General features: G+C 38.3%; 1 protein-coding gene across 1 annotated transcript; it reads left to right on the top strand.

The window, feature by feature from the left end:
* Nucleotides 1-823: 823 nt before the first annotated feature.
* zc3h15.L (zinc finger CCCH-type containing 15 L homeolog) lies at nucleotides 824-26,316 on the top strand. The gene is given in 10 exon segments (NM_001093492.1): nucleotides 824-957; nucleotides 14,301-14,402; nucleotides 15,453-15,564; nucleotides 18,087-18,239; nucleotides 18,532-18,623; nucleotides 18,837-19,019; nucleotides 20,244-20,390; nucleotides 20,926-21,027; nucleotides 22,603-22,732; nucleotides 25,695-26,316. Coding segments are annotated over 10 exon segments (1,281 nt in total). The 5' UTR covers nucleotides 824-879; the 3' UTR covers nucleotides 25,877-26,316.

Below are 26,316 nucleotides of genomic sequence, written 5' to 3'. Positions count from 1 at the left end.
TAAGGCAAATTGGAGAGGCTTCAGATGGGTTTTTTGCCTTCCTCTGGATCAACTGGCAGATAGATAGTTAAAAAAAAAAAAAAAGATTGAACTCGATGGACATGTGTCTTTTTTTCAACCTTACTTACTATGTTACAATACCCAGCATGCAATGGGACTGACGTGTTGAAGTTGTAAGTTATCAGATATTGGGTTCAGTACTACCTCAGTCTCCTATCTCACATTCTTGCCCTATAACTCCTGGGCCGCCCCCTGGTAATGGGCAAATCTGTCCCATTTTGCGTCATGGAAAAATATGTGAAATTTAAAAAAGGCGTATTTTCACATAAATGTTTTTCTTTTTTAAGAACTTTTTTCACTGCACATATTGTGCTGTTTTTGGGCTACTTTTGACCTGGCAACCCGGCCCACTGGAAAAATACCTATCCTGACTGGAAAGAAGCTCTTGTGAACTTTTCGTTTCACATTTATGAACGAATTTATTGTGACTTCTAAACGCAACGACACACTCTTCTCCAGGGTCACTTTCTGGCAGTTAGAGACCATTCACCTGAACGCACAAAACTGACAGAAAGTGAACTCATTTATCAGCGCTATTACCAACCCGAGCCCCATTCAACATCCACATTGTTTTACAGATGTGACGTTATTTTTCTTTATTAACAATAACCACAGTCAACCGACTGCGAACTGTATGTATTTAGTAAACGCAAGATTGTAACGACGTAAACAGGAACACACGCAATTGATTCCTGGCACCACGCCGCGCGACATCTCGCGATAATAAGACGGATCACTACGTCAGTTCAGCACTGGATTGTGCCGTAAAGCGAATGGTTTTTCCACGCGTATCATCGGGTAACAGCAGCGTGTCTTATAATGCCGCCTAAGAAAGCGCCGGCAGCGCCGCAAGCTAGTAAGAAAACAGAACAAAAGAAAAAGGAGAAAATTATCGAGGTAATAATACGTGTATCGTATATGAAATAGGAGCATACACGTTATGCTTTTTGGAATTTTCATGGCCTTGCTCGCCGGAAGAGTCTTTCAGTGTGAAAATATTAATAAAAAAAACAAAACACTTTCCCTAACCCTATGACTTAACAAAGGTGGGATTTTTGTTGTCTGTATCTCCTAAACTAACAATTGTTTTTTTTAAATTCCAGTAGCTAGAGAGGAAGGGAAAGTTCTTGGCCTACATGGAAGGTAGAACACAATGGTGGTTACTGTTTATATAGATTATCTACTCTTTATATTATGGTCCTCAGTATTGCTTTTTGTAATTTGTATACATATTATAGTCACCGCCACTATTTATTAGGAAAAACAGACACCCACAGTGAGTTGTACTTTCCTTGCCCATTAAAGTAGATCAAACCCCAGTTATATAACATAGGTCCTTTGCAGATGCTGCTTAAACTGCATCACATATACCCCCCCCCGTACAGCTTTTACCTCTTGATTAAAGGCAGAATTGCACAGTGGGGCTAGCAGTTGCCGTGTCTGGCTTCTTGAATTTCTCTCCCTAGCTCATGGGCATCCATAAGCACGCACAGTAAAAGACTAGATGGGATTCAGCTATGCATGCTGCTGATTGGCCCTTTGTCAGCAGGTATGAGGGGCCACATTGGGGATTGCATGAGATGTGGTTCAGGATGCGGAAGAGAGACTTCTGTGGGGGGAGGGCTAAGTTCTGTAAGTAGGGTTTGTTCACCGTTTTGTTCTACATACGAACCCTGAATAACCTGTAAAATGTAACCCTAAAGCAAAAGGAAAGGGATAATCATGGGGTTGGGACTGGTGCCAAAATGTCAGTGATTATATTTGGTTACTGGAGGCCGGGTTCATCAGGAGAAAGCAGTCTATTCTATTTTTAGTTAGACTGATAAAACTCACTGTGATTCAGTATAGGAGACTTAAGGTGGCCATACACGGGCCGATAAAAGCTGCCGACAGACCAAGTCGGCAGCTTATTGGCCCGTGTATGGGGGCCCCCGACGGGCTTCCCCGATCGAGATCTGGCCGAAAGTCGGCCAGATCTCGATCGGATGGGGTTAAAAATCCCGTCGGATCGCGGCCGCATCTGTTCGTTGATGCGGTCCCGCGATCCGACCGCCCGTTTGGCGAACGCTAGGATCCGATCGTTGGGCCCTAGGGCCCACGATCGGATCAGCCCGATATTGCCCACCTCAAGGTGGGCATATCGGAGGGAGATCCGCTCGTTTGGCGACATCGCCAAACGAGCGGATCTATCCGTGTATGGCCACCTTTATGCTGTACATGTTTATTACTGCAAACTCATTGATGAATTTTAATAGTCTTATATTTTATATTAGGGATGATGCACAAGAACAATTGATAATCTACAGTGCCAGGCCAGACGCTGTGTGTACATGTGTGCCAAATAAAAAGTGCAAACATATGAGCGAATGACCATGTGCAGGCAAGCGCTGTCAAACTCAGTGGAGGGAGATAAATGACAAGCGGTTAAGGGCCCACTTGGGTGACAACAGGCACGTGCCTAACGCCTCCCCACTGTTACACCCTAAAAAAAAGGCTACATTTCCACTAAGCTTCCTGCTCAAGGGTTCCCCCCCCCCTCTCATTGATGTATACTGACTGTCAGGTTAGATGCATGAACAAAACACACCATCCAACAGTATCTGATCCGAATGAAGCTGGCCATAGACCTCCAGATTTTGTCGCCACCCCCTGGGTGTCCCGACATTTTTCGTCCGGCAGAGATTATTATTATTATGTATTTATATAGCGCCAACATATTGCATAGCACTGTAAAGTAAATGTGATTATACAACTAAATCACATGAATTGTATACATAAACATATGGAGTTACATACATCACAATCAATACCGGTATAAAAGGTGAGGAAGGCCCTATGCAAAAGAGCATACACTTTAAAGGGAAGGGAGTAATACACAAGGTGTGGGAATGGGCAAGATCGAATTAACTGGGTGAGAAATGTGGTATTGTATGTGGTGTTGCATTTGGTAGTGATCAGACGTTTAGTCGATCGGACAAGTTAGAAAATATCTGTCGGCTACCAATAATATCTCTGCATGTATTGCCGATCCTACGATTTTCAGTGGGAGACTGTCACTAGCTTTTGTCAGACATAACTTTCGTACGATTGCTGTCAGGGGCAGAACATTGGCTTATCTGTACTTTTCTACTTTTATTTGATCTGAATGGTTAATGGCAGGTCGTGAGATGGGGAAGTCCGATAGTTCGAGGATTCGAATGATCGGATCTTTGCATCTATGGCCAGCTTAACTGATCATTTTAACAGATGATTCATCCTTCAGTGACTAACGATATGGTTAAGGTATCTCTTCCGTGTTGGCTGAAAGATAATACATATGTTAACTGATGTCTATCTGTACACTTCTGCAGGGAGCGTCATATTTTGTAGAATTCCACAAAAAAGATGTGTGCTGTTGCATGACAAAGTTTTATGGGACAGATAAAGTTTAGAATCTGATCAAAATCTCCCACGTAGTTTAGCTCTCTGTCTGAAACTGTTAATCCATTTATACATGTTTGGCCTACTTGGAAGGTAGTCATTGTTTGTAAGTGGCATGAACAGTTTCTCTGAGAGTGCAAATTACTGAGGAAAGTTGTCCAACACGTACCTGTGCCGGTATTGCACCTATGTGCCAATGTATGAAAAGAATTAGACCAATTTCTAATAGTGTTTGGTGCACTAAGGACTCTAGAATCCTATTGTTCAGGTTATTAGTCCTTCACATATACATCTTAAATCAGATTGTTCACTAGAAATGAAGACCTTTTCTAATTACTTTCTATTTTTTATTTGTGACTATTTTTCCAATAATGAAGTGGAAAGTTTAATTTCACCTTCTTATGTATTTCTAAGGCAAGGGCCACATGACGTGCATCTCGGCCTGCGACTAAATGCAGGCCAAGTATCTGCTGCTCCTCTTCTTCGCTTCCTGCACGTGCAGTCATTACCTCCGCTCAATACCCTAGAAGAGGAGCAGTAGGGCAGCAGACTTTTTGGCCTGTGGGGAATCCTAAGGCTATGGGCAAACAGGCTGAAGTCTTGGCTGTTCTCAGATTGGATATTTTTGCAGTCTGAGAAAATGTGCAGGGAGAGAAATCTGCTCCCTGCTCCATTGATTTGAATCTGATCAGCCTGTGTGTGCGTACACACATCGCCGTTGAAGTGGAGGTGAGCCCAAATACACAAAAGGAGACATCTCTGGGCTAAACTCCACTCTGCTTTGTGTGTATGAGCCTGCAGACTGATCAGATTCAAATACATGGAGCAGGGGAACAATATGCAGCCTGTGTGCCCACATCCTAAAGCAGCTCTGGGGGGGGTGTTGTGGACTCTGTAACTGTTTTAAATTGATACATTAGTTGATACATTTCTAATCTTTTGCCCAGCTGAGCAAAATCCCTGAGTTTTATTAAAGGCAGATGTTATAATAGATACCACAGTTGCTTATATTCCAAAGATACTGCTTAGAAAATGTAGCAAATTGTAACCGTTAAGAACCTACAACTGAATTACTGAGGTACCAGACTGAAACACTAGAGACAGGAACATTAAAAACTTTAAACTTCAATTTTGGACAAACTTTAAAATGGAAAGTGTACAACCTTTAAGCAGAATGGATACGATGCTTAATACATTTGATTGCTTTACATGGCACATGCTTTGTGAGAGGTAGAGACCAATCGTGTGACTCCATGTGAGTAGGATGAAAATGTAACCTGATAAGTCCCTGTTATTCTCTTTAAAATGCTAATACAGGTGTAGGATCTGTTAACCCGGAAACCCGTTATCCAGAACGCTACAAATTTTGGGAAGGCTCCCAATTTTAATAAATTCACATTTTCAAAATAATTTTCCTCTTCTCTCTAATAAATCCTTTTTTACAGTATGGTGATCTAAATTACAGAAAGACCCTTTATCTGGATAACAGGTCCAATACCTCTGTAAAAATACCATAATTTTGTTTCTTGAAATAGTATAATATTCGGGCAATGCTGTGTTTTAACATGAGATTGTGCTGCACATGCTTTTTGCATGTTGAAATTAAGATTGCCATCCCGCCGGCGATTTACATTCTAGCCTGTCCGGTAGGCAGTTCAGGGAGATTAGTTACCCGAAGAAGAAGAAGCGATTTGTCGCTGAACGACTAATCTCCCGAAATAGCAGCATGTCTCTGCCCTTACAAGTCCACAGAGAAGCCTTCTATATAATCAGCTGATCCTTATCTCAATGCCTAACAGAGGCTGAAGCTGGGAAAGGGAAGAGATGTTTACACAGATGACCATACAAGACTGATGGTTTTTACCTTGCTTATAGTGATCCAGAAAGTAGAATGTAATTTTATTAAAGGTTTTGAGTTCTGCCATGTTTTCTCCAAAAAATAAAAAATTTACTTTTGTAATTGCAATTAATGCATTGTTTTAATTGTTTTTATCTGGGGCATTTTTGGTACTTTAATGCACAAAGTGACATGTCCTTAGCATATTGATTATGGGTGCAGAGAACCTCTTGTGTACATTTTGTGGTCATAGCCTCATTGTACTCACTCCTAATGGTTTAAAATTACTGATGAGCACAACTTTCCCTTTTCTCTTCAGCCTTCATTCATTGATACATAAGGTCATTGGACACTGGTTTTGGCAAACCATGTTTGCAGCATAACTTTTGTTCAATGTGAGTTCAGTGAATAGGGCTTGTGCTGAACATACTCTTTGCACTCTTTGAAAATTCTGTAGGTTTTAATTTCTTGAGCTAAACAGGTTAACGGATAGATTACAAAGAGTTCTGGTAAACTGAGTATTTTCTAATTAGACCAGTGGTCATCAGTGGAGTACCCCAGGGGTGTGTCCTTTGCCCTTTGCTTCTTAGCTTGATTTTTAATTACCTTGAACTTGCCATTGAAAATGCTGTTAATGCTAAAGCTGCTAAACTATGCAAAACTATGTTCCATGCAGGATGCTGCCACATTGCAGAGCAATTTGACTAACGAAAACTGAGCTGTAAACTGGCACATGAGGTGCATTGTTAAGTGCAAGGTAAAGCTGGCAAATACGGTTCAATGTTTAGCATATATTACCCATGTAACTGGGAAATACTTCATAGAGTTAAACACAGATGGAAAATGTATTAAAAGTGCTACATAACAAATACACCTGTTAGTATGCAAAAAAAGACTTCTCAAAGTGAAAGCATTATGGTTTGATAGATTAGCATTGAGCTTGGTAAATGCATGTGTTTAAAGCATTTCAATTTAGTTAAAAGGGCTGAAAATATTATTAGGTACAGTGGCCAATAAAGCATGCAAAAACCCAATCGGGAGCTAAGATAAAGGATGAAAAAACCTTTATCATCAAAAGGCAGTTGATAATAGCTAGGACAAAGAAGAGATTTGCAATAAAGCTTACTGTTTGTTTGGTTGCCAAATGAGTGGATTTTAACCCTACACATCTTGAGGTGGGAAATATCAGGCTATTCTGATCTTTTGGCCCCCAGGCAAATTGCTAATGTTGTGCTGTAATTCACCATGGGGTCAGCCTGAAAATGATTGGCCTGTTAGTATCGTGTTAATATCACGTTGGTAATAGGAAGGATTTTGGGAGGAGAAGTAAGGGATATGATATTTGTGCCAACTTGGTTTTACACACAATAGATCTTGCAAATAAAATAAATTAAATTGCCTTCTATAAGGCAGTGCACAGAAACATTGACTTGGAGTGGCAGTGGATATGATCTATTTAGATTTTAAGTAACGCACAGACGATTACACCCCATGTTTCGTTGCCCTTAAAGGAACAGTAACCCCAAAAAAATTAAAGCGTTTTAAAGTAATGAAAATATCATGTACTGGTAAAACTGATCTGGTTGCCTCAGAAACACTACTATAGTTCCTATAAAGCTGCTTGTGTAGCAATGGCAGAAATTGAAAAAAGGCTATATGGCACAGGTTAAATAGTGGATAACAGATAACACCATTATGTTCTTCAGAGCTTATCTATCTGCTGTGTAACCTGAGCCTGTTTTCTCCTTTGAATGATTGCTCCCATTGCTACACAGCAGCTTATGTATATAAACTATAGTAGTGTTTCTGAAGCAAACACAGCAGTTTTACCAGTGCATGGGCAACACTGCATTATATTTTTATTACTTTAAAACACTCATTTTTATGTTACTGTTCCTTTAAATGGCACAGCCATCTATATAAAAGGCATGATGACCTGTCTGTAAAGCAGACATGCCTTCTTACCAGCTGCCATGGCAATCTGTGCCTTTGGGCAAGGCCACCCCTGTGTTTTGTAATTATGCATGAGGAGCACATGATGTTTGGCCTTTTTACATCATTTTTGTTGACTTTTCCTGTTTGGTTCACTTTTGCCTATAAATATCCAATTCTGCTTTGCTTCCTTAACTAAACTGACTTACTAATATTACAAATGTTTCTCTATCCTGTAATAGTGTGATTATTTCTGTTTTTTTTTTTTTTTCTCATCTTGATAATCGGCACCTGCCCATATTTTTAGCCTGTTCCCATCTACTGTTTTACTTCACCCTTGTCTCAGTACCCTGTATTCTGGATTAGTATCCCTTTATTCCAACTGCAGAAGGTTTGAGAGTCCCAAAAGGGCATTTATGAAGACATGTGCTTGCAGGGGTTCTTCTGTTACCCAAGTTCCTAGTTAACAGATCTTTATACTGCCTCCTTAGTTGGTAACCAAGCCTGAACATGGGGATTCTCCACCCCCCCCCCCCATGAATGTACACCTTACAGGACAAAGAGGACCATGCTATAAACCACCATGATTGGCCATTTTCTGTCTGGTGGGAAGCCCTGTGTTCCACTTCTTTAATGGTAAACTAAAATCCCTTTTCTCCATTTCTCCCAGGCGCCATGTGGAGGTCCTAAAGATTCCCCTCTGCACCCTCAGTTGAACAACAGGAGAAATGAAAGAACTTAGCAAATTGAGGCCATTCTGTCAAATCTGGCCACCTCAAACGTCCACCTTATAAAAATGTGTAATTGTACCAAAGACCACTGTTTTTCCCATTTGATTTTTTCTTTAACAATCTTGGAATCAATGATATGGGAAATAAAATATAAATCAGACCAGAACACTACCATACTACCAGGTGTTCATGCCTTCTTATTGAAATCCCAAATACAGCACAAAGAAGACAGGCTTTGGAAATCTCTTTCGAAGTTTTCATGTCTGCTTTCATGCAGCATGATTCATCACATGACAATCTGATCCTCCTGTTGAAGGGCCCAACTTTCCCACAGACAGACTAGTGATATGAGCAAAACTAACTTCTCTGCCCATTTTAGGTTCTTCTCAACCTTTTTTATGGCTGCTGTGCTGTGGGTGCCTCCTTGCTCATTTATGTATATCAGAAAAATCACATAGGCAGGATGACAAGGATTCACCTTTAATTTTTAAATGTTAATGGGTTATAGTGCCTCTTGTTGTGACTTTTTTTTTTTTCTTTGACTTTTCCTATGACTAAATACTGCACCTTAGGCGGGCATCTGGCAACCAGCGCAACATCATCAAAGGTTTCTTTATCTAGAGATACAGAGAGTTGATTATCTGACCAAATCTGAATGTGAAGATAATATCCTTCACATATCCCATTTCTAAGAATTCCTCTCCATTAACTCATTGCAGACTTTCTTTCGTTAATTTGACTTACCTGGTTCAATCCTTTTTACGTTGAACTGGTTCTAAGGAGCTGTTCCACTTGGGGGTATTTAACAAATTAGAGTAGAACTTTAGAAATGTTGCTAGATTGGAATTGTAACCAAGACCTGAGCCAGATGGAGCTGTTTGTTAACCTGGCAGAAAACACTTGCTTTGGTCACCTCTTTAGGAGCCCTTGGCATGTAGAACAGTCTGGTAAAGAACGGTGAAAGTCTGTCTGGTAAATGGAAATGACCAAGCAGCAGACCCTCAACTGACAAATGCTTTCCTAAAAGTTCATGAATGCCCTTAACCCCCCCCCCCCCCCAGAATAACCTCCTGTTGGTGAGTGACCCAGTCATACTGATGAAATGTTTCTTGGGGCACTAGGCAGGTTTCTACTTTGACTGAAAAGAGAGAAAATAAATTGCTCACTGTATAAGGTCCAAAAGTAAGGCCCAAAAGATGTAAGACATGTCAGATCTGTGCAAGCTTGGTTTGTTCATTTTGGTCAATTTTGTGCTCAAAATATGTAATTAAAAAGAATTCCCCAAAGTAGAGAGCTTTTTTTAAAACATGCTTTGTTTAAAACAGCATTATGCAGCATAAAGCCTTCTGAAAATGGAAGGTATTTACTTGTCTCGTGCCATATACATAGCACTGCCTTAATACCATAAATAAAAGTTCTCACACAAATCATTATGGGCGGAGACATGCAAATCACTCTTATGTCCATTTGGCCAACTATGGATCCCGAACTGCTGGGTTTTATAGCACAGATACAGCCTGATAATTCAGAGACATATATCCAAACTTGCAGGCAGCCTGTTTCGATCTTGTTACTTCTCATCAGTGCAAGTTAATGGAACCTGGCTTCTGAGTGGGTAGGACCTGTGGAGTAGCGAAGCAAAGAACCTAGCCTTACCCTAACTAGGCTAGGTTATTTGAGAAGTTAGTAGCAATGAAGGAGGTAGGTACCCTGGCCATGCATATCTGGATTGAAAACCTCCTCAAAATTGATATCGTCCAATGGATTAAACCCAGTATCTGGACAAAGTTAATGCAGTGTGAGTGCCTTTTGTTTTACGTGCCGACACTACGTGTCCTGGGGCTGTATCTTGGGCATTCTAAGCTCAAGTATCACTAGAGGAAGTCTGCAGACCCACAGATTTGTACTTTATTATATTTATAAAATTCTACAAATTAGATGTGGATTTGGCTTATCAAACAAATTTGATTTTTGCCTGTTCTTATTGCTTAGAAAAGTCCCATTGGTGCTCATCGTCATGCGAATGATCAGGACATTTAAAAATCTTATATTTACAGTGATTTTCTGGACTGGAACATGGCAATGGGCAAAAACCCCACCTTTTTTTTTTTTTTTTTTTTTTTTTTTTTTTGACCCCCTTTCTCTTCTCCCTGTAAACATCAAAATCTTAAGATGAGGTGAGGTATGATAGCCTCCATATTATCTACTATATATATTTTTTTTCCAGTATCATGTTTCCAGCACTGTAAATAAAACTGGCCAGGATTCTGCTCCCTGGGCAGATTGTCACTATATTTCTGGAAAACAGGCATAGTACAAGTTATCTGATGTCACAGAACATGTTAACAATGAGTTATATTAAAATCATCTCTTGTCTTGGAATGTGGGAGGCCTCTCAAGAAGGAAAATCCTCTATAAAATCAAAAAAGAACCCCCCCCCCCATATAGTCCTACTTTAAGAAACCCACTGGTGTTAATGAGATGAAAACAGCTTAAAAGACAACTGGATAGGGGATTGTAATGATGCCATCTACACTAAGATGACCAGGGGTAGCAACCCTACTTAATAAAATCTTTACAATACAATATCCTATAAAGGCAGACGTGCTAGATGTATTTTATTAGTTCTAATGTCTCTTATAATAGTAAACTTGTGTACTTCAAATGATGCTGATCTCTGTTTCTTTACAGACCTGCTGCAGTGACTGGATTCATGGGGGGCAGTAAATCTCAACTTGCAGGAGACATGAATACAACCCACGTGGGATAGTTACTTAGATAATTCAGGTACGACTGCTACATTAAGGGCAAGGCAAAAGAGCTTAAAACACTATCCTTCCTGAAAAATACATGCATCCCACCATCAAAGAGTCTCTGGAGCCCATAAAACATTTTCACGCATATATATTTATCCCGTACTTTACTCCTAGCTGATGTAAAAGACATAATATCTGACAGAACCTGCAATCTCAATTTCGATGCCAAAACTGGCTTTCCCCTTCTTAATTATATAACTAGGATTTCAAACAGTACATTCAGGCTTTATGGGCTAACTATGTAGATGCTAACTTGATTTTGCGGGAAGACCCAGGCTGCCTTTTGGCAGGAGCATAGCCAGTCCTTACGGGGCATATCACATACTTAGGCCACCAGTAGAAACATTTTAGGGAATAATTCCAGACTCTACATAGCTTTCAAAATACACAACATAAAGGAGATGCGCAAAAAAAAAAAGAAAAAACAGGAAAACTAGATCTAAAAGTTATCATGCTTTACTACATGAAAGGTCATCCAAATATTCATTAAGCAATAAAAATCAGGTCTGATGAGGCAAGTTGTTGGTTGGTACAATCACAAGAACAAACTTTTAAGGGCAACAGGGTTGGATTACAGATGTTAGAGATGCAAAAAAAAAACCAAAATTTACGCAATGCCCCAATACTTAAAATCTCTACCATAGACTCCATTTCATCTAAATGCAAATTCCTAAAAATTGATTTCCTTTTTCTCTGTAATAATAAAACAGTAGCTTGTACTTGATCCCAACTTAGATATAATTAATCATTATTGGAAGCAAAACCAGCATATTGGGATTATTTAATGTTTACATGATTTTCTTGTAGACTAAAGGTATGAAGATCCAAATTATGGAAAGATCTGTAAACCCCAGGTCCTGAGCATTCTGGGTAACAGTTCCCATACCTGTACATGAATTCTACACAAAGCAAATCTTCCTAAATGACTGTTAAGGAAAGGGAAATCCTCAATTCACCTATCACAGAGGAGGAAATACAAAAGGCAAATAAAATACTAGTGCCAAACAATAATGCCAACCCTACACCTATTGTTACACAGCACACGGCAAGGTTTACTGTTACTGCCCAAAGCCAACGAAGCCAAATAATTCTCTTTCTTAAGGAAGGCATAGATTTAGTAAAGCCTTCCTTTTATTGTCCAGTCTCGTTGTTAAATCAGGATGTCCGTATCTTTTAATGCCAGTTTAACGCCACTGTGGCACTTCAAAATAGGCCAACTAGAATCACCTTCTTGTCTTAGATGCCAAGAGAAAGAAGCTGCCCTGGCCCACCCTTGAGTAAAATAAATGGAAACTAGCATTTAACTAGAACACACCGAGCCTTTACAGAAATATTTGTGTAGACGACCATCTCCATAAACCAAGTTAAACAAACTACACTTTTTTTTTCATATGGATTGACTGAAGCATCAGCAGACCCTCGGACTGATACATTTTTTAGTTGCCCTCCAAAAATTTGGCAATTATCACTAAATACTGTACAACATACTGCATGGTATGATCTGGAAAGCCGGCAAGGAAACAAGCCCTTTATACTTGCTTTGTCGGACCTTGCTTAAGCAGATGGAGTATGCCCCCCAGGATCCATTGCAGCAATAGTGATCAATTCACTACTACTTATTATTCAGGTAACCTCTGATATGACTGGTAAAAAAAGCTGGATTAAGTTAATGTTATTGTTCTTATAGTTAATGCACTGATCAATCTTTCAGTGAAGAAATTAATAATTTATGTTTTAGTGTTCTGCAAAATGGTAAGTGGATTTTTCCATAAATGTATTTCAATAGTGTAAAATAAGGGCCGTTTCATAACTTGTGCCTGCCTCCTTAAAGGAAAAGTAAAGTTTTTCTAAAGGCTAGAAATGTTGTACATTATGTTTTGTGCCCAAGGCAACCACAGCCCTTTAGCAGCGAAGATCTGTTCCTCTGAAGATGCCCCAGTAGCTCCCCACCTTCTTTTCTGCCAATGTCACAATATAAGGCTAATGGCAGCATAGAAACCAGTGCAAATAGCATGATAATTTAATAATCCGCCTTGTAGAATCCGCTTATATTACAGGCCAACCTAATTTTCTGCTTGATAGTGTGCGACGACCCCAAGCTAAGCATCTCAACACTCTTCAAAATGTAATTGCTGTACTCCTCAAAAACCGAGGTTTATATAGTGTAGTATTTCCACAATTCAAAATTACACCCTTGGTGGTCTCTATATCTTTCAATCAGTAGTGCATTGGTTAAAAAAAATATTTCACCTTCTCAGTGATATAAATACATTCAACATAGCAGCTCATAAATTAATGTAAAACACCTTACAAACGTAAATGTGAAATGGTTAATCCAATATAGCTTGATTCTGGGAACATATATTTCTACGTGCAGTGATTCCCACAATGTGAACATGTAACTTAGGGAGATAGTGGAATAGCAACCAACCACTGAAATCCTAATGCTCCCAGTGGTATATTATACTCACTAGACGTGAGACAAGGTGGGTGTTGATATAAAAACTGTTTTTTCCGTTCTTGTGCTTCCTCCTTTTTCACTTGTGTGGAGAGATAAATGGACATGTGCAGAAGTGCTTTTATCAATTTAAATAAATATTTAAAATCACACTTACAGAAATCCTATGTGAAACCGCATTTAAAAAGTGCCGTGTGCTTTAAAGGTGTATTTTAAGGTGTAATTAATTCACGAGCTGCTATGTTGAATGTATTTATATCATTGAGAAGGTGAAATATTTTTTTAACCATTGCACATTTTTGTGATTGAAAGAGAGAGAGAGATCACTAAGGGTGCAATTTTGAATTGTGGAAATACTACACTATATAAACTTTCTGTTATCTCCCCCTCGATAAACCTCGGTTTTTGAGGAGTACAGCAATTACATTTTGAAGAGTATTTTGCACGGGCAGAGCCTACCAAATTGCTGGACTTGGGGATATCGCAGCTCTGGGATTCGAATTTATATTTTAAGCATCTCAACAGCTGCTCAGAGCCCACTGAGCATGTGAATGTCGCAGACACTTTCCAAGATGGTGACCCCCCCTGTGACAAGTTTGAAGTCCTGGATCATTGCTTCTATTGAGAAGCTGAAACTTTAGGCTGGTGCAATAAGTGCAGTATATTAAATATGACATGTTTAGCCATATTCTTTTTTTTATTTTTTTTCCAGCAATTGTTTTAATTGCTGATTTTAGCCTTGTTCATTTTAGAGTGTAGATATTGGATATGTAAATTAAGAATAGCATTTACATCCAGATAGTAAACAGTGATGGAAGCACTCCCTGCAACTTACTTGCTGCTTTCAAACTTTGAAAGCAGCAAGTAAGTTGCAGGGAGTGCTGGTCTCGAAATTATTGGTGTATGCAAAATTACCGTGCACCCCTCTCTTTTCTATATTGCCTTGGAGTGCGGATACTTATTGGAGACACACATATTCACCTTAAATTCTTTTCTGTTTTTTCAATGCAGAAATTGTTTTAAATTTCATTTTTATTACTCTTAAGGACAAGACCTTTGGACTGAAGAATAAGAAAGGTGCTAAACAACAAAAGTTCATAAAAAATGTCACTCATCAAGTTAAAAGTGGACAACAAAACCCTAGATTGGTAAGAACCAGACTGCAATAGATGTACTGATTTGGATTATATTTTTCAATATTTTCAAATGTTTTGAGGAAGGAATACAATTAGTTAGGAACTGCATATGCTAATTTTGAATACCAGTCTATGATACAGAGTATAATATGTCTGTACTTTCCTACCATGGCTATGCAGTGAAGCAGAGTCTGTTCAGATGTGCAATTAAACACAGCAGTAATGTTAACATTTAACATATCAGTACTATGTTACATTTATAACATACCAAGGCTATAGTACAGTCTTAAAGGTCTAACCTCTTTATGAAGATATTTTTTGAGCCATGCAGATACTGCAAATACCTTTTTTTCGCAAACTCAACCATACTACTATTGTTATACTGGCAGATGCGATCCGCCCCCTCTGCATCCAGGCCCCGTCCTCTGTGTCACAGCCCACCCCTCCATGTCACAGCCCCGCCCCCTGCCCTGTTTCCACAGGACTAAAAGGTGGCAACCCTAGTTTAAAGAATACGGCTTGTGCTGCACATACCATTTGTCTATTGTTTTCATTAAAAAAATAATTTGACGTAAGAGAAGAAAATTAAGCAGTTTCATTTTAGCACTTCCTGCTATTTTCTGGATTCTAATAAGAACCATTCCCAGTCAACAAAAAAAAACTTTATTAACGAGAATCTCAAGAGAAGGGTTTGTTTGTTCCAAGGCAAACGCTCTGAACAAATTGCCCTGTTTATAATCTGAGAAGGGGGAGGACATTTAGTTAAAAAAGTAAATATTAATGCTTTAAAATGGCCCCAAACTGAGGAAAAAACAACTTTTAAATGTTTATTTTTTACATTAAAAGATTAGACAAAGCATTTTTGGCACAAACCCTATTTGTTTTTATCTTTTTGTTTAACCTTTTCTGTTACTTGCCTACGAAGTTGCACTACACGGTCACTATCACAAAAAGCCTCTTGATTAGTCAGGAGAAGCAATAGAAAGCACATACTCTAATTTATTTTTAAAATATTTATCATTTCAATTCACATCTATTCTCTCCATTTGCTTTGCTTCATAGGTTGCACAGGCTGAAGGTGACAAGAAAAACAAGAAAGATGATAAGATGAAAGAGTTGCAAGAACTGAATGATCTGTTTAAACCAGTAGTTGTTGCACAAAAGGTCAGCAAAGGTAAAGGCTGCATATTTTATGTTTTTATGGAGGGGATTCAAGTGTTTAAATCTCAGAAAACAAACCATGAAAGTTGCTTTTTACAGGGATTTTTTTAAAAACCCTTTGTACTCACTTGCATTACACAGCTGATGGTAAAGAGGAAATACACCCCTTGTTTAAGATGCCTTAAATTAGGTAAACATGGCAAATTGGAAAAAATGAAGGTCCTCTGGGATTCGGTCCTTCGAGGCAGATCATTCGATTACCAGTATACAACCCCCTCTACAACTTTTGTTACCTGGAGTCCTTTACGCAGGGGAGTATATATGCACTGGTAATTTTTTTTTTATTTTTTTTTTCAAAGAATAACAAGCTTTTATTGTAAAGTACAGAGGGAAAAACAATAATGATACTTTGTTGAGTACATGAATAAGTGGTTGTGAGCAATTTGTGTCTTGCATCTTAATAGAAAGTGGGGAGAAATGTAAAAGGAGAAGCGACTTGTCAGTAAAGGTATAAAAATGATGTAAAATGCAGATAGTTTTGAATTTAAGGTGCCTCCTACAGCACCCTCCCGCCCACTGGGCCTTTCCAGACATGCAGGCAATATGCTGTGTTCCAGGATTTCAAATTCTTTGGAACTGAATTTGTCTATTATTTAGTATGCTAGTAAGCTTTTCATTGTCTAGGATCCAATTCATTCATTAAGTTGTTGAATGAGTTACATTGGAGATTTACATGATTTGGCAGTACTTTGGCCAATAGGAAATTTACTGTAATGAGAAACCATGCATGCTTATTTCTGTTTGGAATTTTGTTTTCCAACAATGCTTGTTAGGTTATCTTACTTAAGCTTGGTAACTGCAAAAATTATATTGTAGATGTAGACTATGGTAAGAATCATTTGAACTTGGTGCATTGCCGTCATATTTCGAAGCCATGTCCTCCTCTTCACAGCCCCTGAAGCATAGTGTACTATAATGGCTATTTTATGCAATCTGGTGGGGACCAAGCACCAACCTAGAAGGGTCTTGTATCCCAACTCAAGTAGAGAATTATTGATTGAACTATGGACTGCTAAATCCCACTTTGTCACTGCTTGGAAGAGCAAGAATCGCAACAAATGTGCTTTTCTCATGCTTTCATATAGGGAAGAGCAGGTGGGGAATACGCCTCCAATATAATTTGGTACAGTCTTGAAAGTGCCCATGTAGAGTAAAGATAGAGTAAAACATTTCCAAGTAGGATGATGTTGTGGTGTGGCACAGGTACAAGGGGGGCTGTATTATGGATGGCTGCTTTGCTTGCTGGTACAGGAACAGGGGGCAGTAATATAAATGAAAGTGTTGCACATTTTCTTGCTTTCTTTATTTAAAAACCATCATGGTAAGGAGGTAAATGGTAATGCAGGACAAGGGGCACTGAGTGAAGCTATTGCCTAGGGTGCCAAACTACCATGGCCCGGCACCAGCAGGGATGCCACTCCTATGTGAAAAAAGTTGTCCTATTAAGACATACCCTTAAATCCATATGCCTCCTCCTCCCCTGTGTATAATACAGTACCCCAGCATATGATTAAACACCTTAGGGCCCCCTAACAATCATTTTCAAATGCTAAAAAAAACCCAGAACAAATTCCAGGCTTATGTTCCATAGGGACCATAGGTCAGGCAGAGTATGGCAAACACAGGGTGCAAAGAGCAGGCAAAGTATGACACACAGGGAGCATAGGGAAGACAGAACAGAGCAGAAGACAGGGAAACCCATCAGGACCACTCTAATATGTACTACATACAGTGACACAGTGCTGGTGCCCCATTAGCATTTTGTATAAAGTGTGAACAGGTGAACAATGTGGGCAGTTTCAGTCTGGGTCTCAGGTGTGAACAGTACAGGATTTTAGGATGTGAACAATAGAGGTGTCACAAGCGTGAACAATGCAGGGGGGATCACAGGTGTGAAACAATACAGCGAATTACAGTGTGAATTTGAGGGGTTTAAACTATTGAGGGGCCAGTTAATCTCTTTAGTGATAATTTTTAAATCTTGCATATGGTAAACAAACACAGCAGGCAGACTTTGACATGGAGGGCCGCATAAAGGGGGGTCCGGCCCGCAAACCGCCAGTTGGACAGCCCTGCTCTGATTTACAGTCAGCAAAATTAGGGTGTTGCAGAATGTCCATCGCTCCACGTCTGTGTAGAGAGCCGTTTGCTAGTAATGTTTTTTTTTTTTTGGCCCAGTAAAGTAGCTCTGCAGTGCAGTTCACACATAGTTGTCAGGGTAGTGGTTTTCTATAATAGCCAGTAGGAACACGGTCGGGTCCAGTGGAACGGAGAAGTCCATAATGTCATAAATGAATTGGGTTATCACTTTCCAGATACTGAAAGAAAAACAAAGCAAGCACTCCAAATACATATAGTCAAACTGGGAAACTTTTGAATATTAATTCATGTCAATCTAAATGGAAATCCTTGTTAGATAGAGTAAATGTTTTTTTTTAATCCATGTAGAAAATACTGTTTGTTTTTCCTCTTCAGGTGCCGATCCAAAATCAGTAGTATGTGCATTCTTCAAACAAGGACAGTGCACCAAAGGCGATAAGTGCAAATTCTCCCATGATCTCTCATTGGAAAGAAAATGTGAAAAAAGAAGTGTCTATGTTGATGGAAGGGATGATGAACTTGAAAAGGGTGAGTAGAATAATAAATGATGGAGGGTGATTGTTGCATGTTCTACCAGAAAACGTGGTAGAGTAAATAAAGTTTCCATTCCAATTATAGCATCAATCAATCAAATACACCAGAATGCATTTTAGGATAAATTCATTCCAAACTTCATTTATTATAACTATCCTGCTTGCTGTAGGAAATTCACTGGTGTTTGTTCAGGGAGGTTTAGCCTCCCAAGCTTTCATTATAATGCTTAGATACAACAAATGTAATTACCCGAACAAACCGCTGAAATGTAATTTCTTTTATTTAGATACAATGGAAAATTGGGATGAAAAGAAATTAGAGGAGGTGGTGAACAAGAAACATGGCGAGGCAGAAAAGATAAAAGCCAAAACTCAGATTGTAAGTCCTTTATGCTTAATAGGTTTTCAAAAATAGTCTAATCATTTTAAACACATTTCATGAACTTTGTAGTTTCTAGTTCTCAGTAATTTGCTTCTGATATTTATTGTTTTTGTTTGTGGAATTGATAAAGATTGCTACACATTGGTCTTCTATCGTGTGTGAACTGTAACATAGCATTTTACCCCTAAGCATCTATTATTTGTTTTACAGGTTTGCAAGTTTTTTCTTGAAGCTATAGAAAACAACAAGTATGGGTGGTTTTGGGTTTGTCCTGGTGGAGGTGATACATGCATGTATCGCCATGCCCTGCCTCCTGGATTTGTACTTAAAAAAGAAAAAGTAAAAGAAGATAAAGATGAGGACATTTCTTTGGAAGATTTAATAGAAAAAGAGGTTTGTTGTCTCTATATTCGTATTTTAAACATGATTTGTTCTTTTAATATCACAGTATATTTTAGATCCATGCCGCCTATTAGATTAGTGGTACTATGTCCCCGAGTGTATAGTAACCATAGTGATCACTAAAACACATTATACAGATCTATAAACAGGAGTAGCAACCTGCTCAAAAACTAAATCTGTACCACTGGCACAACAATCTTCATACCTTAAGTCTACTAAAAAATAATTTAAACATTAAATAAACCCAGTAGGATTGTTTTACCACCAGTAAGGATTCATTATATATTATTTGAGATACAGTATAAGGTACGGTCTTCTTACAGTAAAAAATCCTTAATAAAAATGTGAATTATTTGATTAAAATTGAGCCATGGGGAGATAGCCTTCCTTGTTTTTAGAAGTAGCCCTGAGCTTATGCAGTAATTTCTACTACAGAGTAGTGTCTGTTTTTAATGCAGGGCCCAACAACAATCCAATACTGGCTTTTACCCTTGTATACAAAGATTTCTCCAGATTTTCTTTTAATATTATGTGCAGTATTTGCGGTTATAAGTTGAGGAGCGTTATTCTTAAATTGTTGAAATATTAGCCCCCTATTCAATGTGTCTCAGAATGGTGTACCCCTCCCCGTCTTTAATTACATCTTTACTTCGGAGAGACTCAGTCTCTGAAAATGCTCTATTTTAACACGTTGCTGGCATTGAATTTAAAGCAAGTATATAATTTTCCAGAAAATCATTTCTCAGTTTCAACAATTTTTCAAAATTGTCTTTTTACCATTTGCAATGAGATATAGAGATTAAATAATTAGAAAATAAACGGGTCCCTGCTTTATTACACTTTACATTAGATTTTTACTTACAAAAATATACAGGGACAAGAAACTTTTTAATTACAAAAAAAGAGGTTTATTACCCAATGTTTTGGTCTCTCAAAGAAACCTTCATCTGGAGTGAATAATAAAAAGTTTTTGTTGCTCCAGATGGAGATTCCTGTGTGAGACCAAATTGTCTAGTAATAAACTTGACCATCCGATTTATCACTTGTTCCGATTTATAAACTTGATATATTGTCTACTTAAATGTTAATTCAAAATGTAGCATCTGATAAGGAAGCTTCTTATGCTTATGAATGTGCTTTACTTTCAATATTTCAGGCATTAGAATAATTGTAAATAATCCAAGCAAATTAAATTTACTTTTGTTTTCTTGTTAGCGTGCTGCACTTGGACCTAATGTAACTAGAATTACCTTAGAATCCTTTCTACAATGGAAGAAAAGAAAAAGAGCAGATCGAATTCTAAAATTGGAAGAAGAAATGGAAAAAAGAAAAGAAGATTTCAAATCGGGAAAATCTTTGGGGGTATTTTTTTTTTCATAAAATATTTGCTCTTAAAAACGGTGATAATAAATTTGTATTATGACTGCTATAATTACTATTACTTTTATCACTACTATCAAAATGCAATAGCTAAAAGTAGGATGTTTAAACTTCCTTGCAATGGAAGCAAACTACAAGTCAAAGATCATCATAAATAATATTTTTGGACCCTGCAGTACAATACGGCTGGTGATTTTTATTGTATAAAAATGTATTGAAGCTTTTGGTTTGCTTTTATATCTTCACTAATAAGTTGGTTCTGAGATTTGACGTTTGGGCCTTATATATGTATGGTAAGTTTCTGCTCTTGAGTAGTTAATCTTCTGTTTAGAACACACAGATGGGTAAATTAACCTAGAAAGAACACAACCAGTAACCAAGAACCCAGGAAACCTTTGAAGTAAATATAACTAGTATTCTATCCATATATATTTTACTTTAAAATATGCTCTTATTCTATGTAACCCTCTCCTGTTACTGTTTTGTGACTATTTTTTTCTATCAAATTTCTTTTCAGGTAAGCGGTCGTGAAGTGTTTGAGTTCCGTCCTGAGCTTATCAATGACGACGATGAAGAAGCAGATGACGCAAGTTATACATTTGAATTAGAAGACAGTGAGGTAAGTACAACCTTTAATGTATCATTTCTTTTATTGATATAAATATGGCCCTGATTATAACACAGGTATGGGATCAGTCATCTGGAAACCAGTTATCTGGACAGCATTTCTCCCATAGACTCCATTTTATCTAAATTATCCAAATTTTAGAAGTCCTCTCCTTTTTCTTTGTAATAACAAAACAGTACCTTGTACTTGCTCCAAAGTAAAATATAATGAATCCTTATTGAATGCAAAACAATCATACTGGGTTAAATTAATGTTTACACAATTTTTTGTTTTAAGTAAATTTAGGGGCAGATTTATCATGGGTCGAATAGTAAATTCACACATATCTAAATTGAATTCCCCTATTCGAATGTAAATTTGAATGTGAGATTTTTCACACCTCCACCATGAAATCAGTCTTAATTCAAATATTCTGCACCTAAAAACTGCCAAGTTCATGTACAAGTCCACGGCAGAGGTCTGTTGAGCCATTTGGAGATGTTAATAGGCTTACTGAAATTCCATTTTTCTTTTTCTTGCAAAAACTTAATTTGTACGAATTGAAAGCGATTCGAATTTTCGGGTACTAGTTTATTCAATTAAAGGTAATTTACTCATATGTATGTATACATGTAAGGATAACTGTGGGTAACTGTAATATAAGGAATATAATACAAATAAAAACCCAACAAATTTGGGTCTGCTAGCTCAATGCTTATTTTCCTCCACATGTAACTTGTTATACCTAAATCTTTAAGTATTGAGTTAAAGCTGAGATTTAACTGTAAAATTGAAATGGGCCGACATCACACACTCATACTTAGCCTCTGTAATAGGCAGCAAAGACATCTTAATTTAGTATGACACACAGAACATCTCTTACTCCAGAGAGGCTACACTCCATGGGCCTTAGAGCAGATAATCTGTGCTTTAAATGCAGGATGAATCTGGGCACGTACCTACATGCCTTTTGGACATGCCCACTGATGAATTCTGGGGCAAGGTAGTACATTTTGTATCACAAACTATCAATATGCTGAATGTGTGGACCCCTGAAGTATGCCTTCTGGGTCTGGTTGAGAACATAAATACTAACAAGTATCCGAGTATTCTACTTCTGCGCAAGGAAAACACTCACCCTATTCTGGAAGCTACCTAAGCTCCATACTTAAAACGACGGAATTAAAATGAAGCTCTCCCCTTATACAAGCTAACATTCTTGAGCAGAGGATGCCCAGACAGGTTTGAAAACATCTGTAGCCCAATGATGGACAGATTTCATACAGCCACTGCTCAGGATTATAACTAATATGCCACAAGATATATGTATTGTGATATCCATTAATACACACCCCATGGCCTGGTCAGCAAACTGATGTGATCTTCAAATTATGGCTTTAACAAAAAGACCACTGTACTGCAGAGCTGTTTATTATTGTTGTATCAAGCTTGCAAATAGCCAGTGAAAGCTGGGGTTGTAGGACTGTTTTCCAAGTAGTGCTTATAAAGGGGAATTTCTGTTTTAGCCCCAGAAAAAGCTGCTCTTAATGCTGAGCATTTCATGTTTTTTCTTTTCCTTCTTCATAGGCTGAAGAAATTGATGACGTTCAAGATATTGATCTAAGCCGGTATGTTCTTAAAGACGTAGATGAAACTGGTATTACAGTGGCAAGTTGTGAACGATTTAGCTCATATGTTGCCTCAACAGAAAAAGATGGTAAGTTTTTCATTAATAACTCAGTTTTGTAACTATCTATGCTGTGAAATGTATATCTTTAGGGTATCTATGTTTAATGTTTTAGTAACAAATATTGCAATTATTTTAAGTTGAATTATTAATGGGAGAGATGATGTAGCCTTTATGTTGATGTTGATGTAAGACTTGTGCTGCGCACCAGTTCAGGTTAATTGCTAATAAGTTGTTTATGGGGTATTTCCGTGGTGTAAGTGTGCAGTAGACCCAGAATGCTTTATGAATGATTGGTGACAAACATGACGAAATGATAAATCCTTTGTGGCATGCAAAAATAAAGTGCAAAATATTCTAGACCTGATCTTCATGTGATTGGTAAAGATAAAAGATCACTCATTAGCAGAAAGTTTGAGACACTTGAATATAATTTAATAATCTACCCCCCCTCCCCAAAAATAGCTTTTCCAAGATGAATAAAATAGATAGAAACTAAGAAAACCGCAAGCTCTATTCTTTGAACTCGTATTGAACAAGAAGTATTCTGCCCTTTAAGAGAGACTAGAAGTGCTCCATAGCCAGTAAGTTAAATTAGTGTCCAGCATATACAAGCTTCATACAATGTATTCATAAGAATTTATAGAAATGCCATTTAACTGCAAATAAAGGTACCTGGATATGGCCACTTGCAATTGCCACAGGACACCACTGAACTTCAACACGGGTTTCAACCAGTGAAGGGAAATGTTCAAAAGCTTGTTTCTTGGCTACAGATGTCCTACTTTTTTACAATAGGTTTTCATTCCATAGCACTAGAGAGAGTTATGAATGGCATTTTTACCTGTGTAAGATTACGTAAAAAATGTCCAGACCCTGATGTTATTCACCCTGACCTCAGGGCTATGATTGCCAAACCACTTATATTTTTCTGGCAAGTTATACGACTGGATAAAACATTATAAATATCCGTAACAGTGATCTTTTGAACCAATACACCAAGCTTTATGAAAGCATGTGGTCTGTAGAGACCCACAAAATGAAAGTAAAGCATAAAAATTGTCATAGAGCACTACAGTTGCATTGGACGAAATGTAATGACCACCAGGGCCACTTTAGAGAACTAATTACAGGGGGTACAGATGTTGCAGGTATGACCAGGCACTGGCTCTAATAGGGGCAGAAGTGGATCCTTGTAGAGAAAGGTATGAATTTTGGAAATATTGCAAAAAGGGGGCTTGTCAAGGGCATCTGCAATAACGTTTGACCTAAGCATCCCCACATGAGCAGACCCCACATGTTTAGCAGATGGACACATTATCTACCCTGTTTTTCATTTTTATCTTAGAAATGGCACAACCACAGTGTAAACCTATCTTTGTTTCTCAAACTGGTATTAAAACTTATTTATTGCTGAAAAATGTAATAAAATACAATAGAATAAAAGATGACCTTTTCTTTACATTCTTTCATGAACCTGTGAGGAAATATGACAGACATTGACGTGTGACCATAATACCTTGCACTGTTTTTATAAAGGGATACTGTCATAGGAAACATTTTTTTTCCCAAACGCATCAGTTAATAGTGCTGCTCCAGCAGAATTCTGCCCTGAAATCCCTTTCTCAAAAGAGCAAACAGATTTTTCTATATTTCATTTTGAAATCTGACATGGGCCTGGACATATTGTAAGTTTCCTGGCTGCCCCAAGTCATGTGACTTGTGCTCTGATATACGTAAGTCACTCTTTACTGCGCTACTACAAGTTGGAGTGATATCATCCCCCTCCCTCAGCAGCCTAACAAAAGAACAATGGGAAGGTTACGAAATAGCAGCTCCCTAACACAAAACAGTTGCCTGGTAGATCTAAAGGTGACCATACACAGATCACCGGGATCTCTCCCTGATATGCCCACATTGAGGTGGGCGATATCGTGCTGATCCGATTTGTGGGCCCTAGGGCACAACGATTGGATCAGAATGGAGACAATATGGGCGGTCGGATCGAGGGACCACATCAATGAACAGATGCAGCCGCGTTCTGACAGGATTTTTTAACCTGTCTGATCGACATCTGGCCAGATATCAACGCCCGTAGGATGGCCCCACATATGGGCCAATAAGCTGCCGACTCGGTCTGTCTGCAGCTTTTATTTCCCTGTATATGAGGGCTTTAAGAACAGCACTCAGTAGAAAAATCCAGGTCCCACTGCATCACATTGTTATATTGAGTTGGAGAAACAATTGCTTAACTGAAAGCAGTTCCATCCTAAACTGGCTCTTTCTGAAAGCACATGACCAGGCAAAATGACCTGAGATGCACCTACACACCAATATTACAACTTAAAAAAAATACACTTGCTGGTTCAGGAATTAAGTTATATTGTAGTGAATTATTTGCAGTATACATTTAGAAATTAAAATCATGACAGAATCCCTTTAAGTAATAGTAAAATTTAAGGCATATTTATACCGCTTAAAGGTTACCCAGCCAAAAATCTTATCTGTAAAGAGCCCCACTGTGATCTTTAAATACCTGCCTCTGCGGTCACTGAGAAGATAATAGAGCCGCTGCTCCGTTCCCTTGATCTGTCTGCATATCGGCAGCTGGCTCGCTCCCTCTCCCCCCTCCCTTCAGAATTCCCCTTGCCGTTTGGCGTGGGGAGCATGCGCCCTTTCTCTGCTTCAGTACAGCTGAAGCTTGCGTTATCAAGTTTTTGTGCAGAAGGGACTATGCGCACATGCGCATTTAGAAGAGGAAGCCAGAAGCGATGACGCCGGGCAGGGAAAATGGCCGCCGGGTGAAAAGTTTAATGCAGTTACACACAAAGCGACGGTGCAGGACGTAGGATCCGAATGGGGGTGCGAAAATGATGCGGTTGGGGTCAGGGTAAGGTGCTCTATGCACACAGACTGGCACCACAAAAATACTTTACATGTCCTTTAAAGAAATTTCATTAATCTTCAAAACAATTCATTTTTTCCCCCACAGAAAACAAGTTGTGTGTGGCATCAGGAGGCGTAATGGAAAATGAAAATCAGAGTGAAGAGGAGCAAGAGGGTGATCTGGAAAATGGTTTTGTGGATGCCGTTCCTGTCGATGAAAACCTGTTTACAGGAGAGGATATGGATGAACTTGAGGAAGAACTGTACACACTTGATTTAGAAAAATAATGGGGTTTTTTTTTTTTTTTTTTTTCAATTGAAAAAACCTAGAAGAAAATCTTTAACAGTTTCTTAAGGATCAAATTTCTTTAATGTGCTCATAAAAAAATATATATATCTAAATATGTAACGGCATCTTTTAAGGGTTTTATGGGATTCCAAAATAAAAAATCCAGTGAGACATGCTCATTCAGTCAAATTTATTGGTGATCCATTTCTCAGAATCTGAGCATTTAAATTATCAATTTCTTTGCATTACAAATAGTATCGATTCCTGTAAGTTCTGCTGTTTTGGAAAGGTTTTTTTTACTCTTAACATGATCTGCCTTGTTGCTGCCATTGTATAGAGTTATGCATAGCAGTTTCCTTTCTGGAGCGATTTCAGATCCCCATCAGTTTATTTTATCAGAGTGAAATAAAGGCCATCTGTTTTACCCATCTTGAAAGAA

Source organism: Xenopus laevis, chromosome 9_10L (assembly GCF_017654675.1).
Source record: "Xenopus laevis strain J_2021 chromosome 9_10L, Xenopus_laevis_v10.1, whole genome shotgun sequence".
Classification (NCBI taxonomy): Eukaryota; Metazoa; Chordata; class Amphibia; order Anura; family Pipidae; genus Xenopus; species Xenopus laevis.
This window is presented reverse-complemented; position numbering and strand designations above follow the sequence as displayed.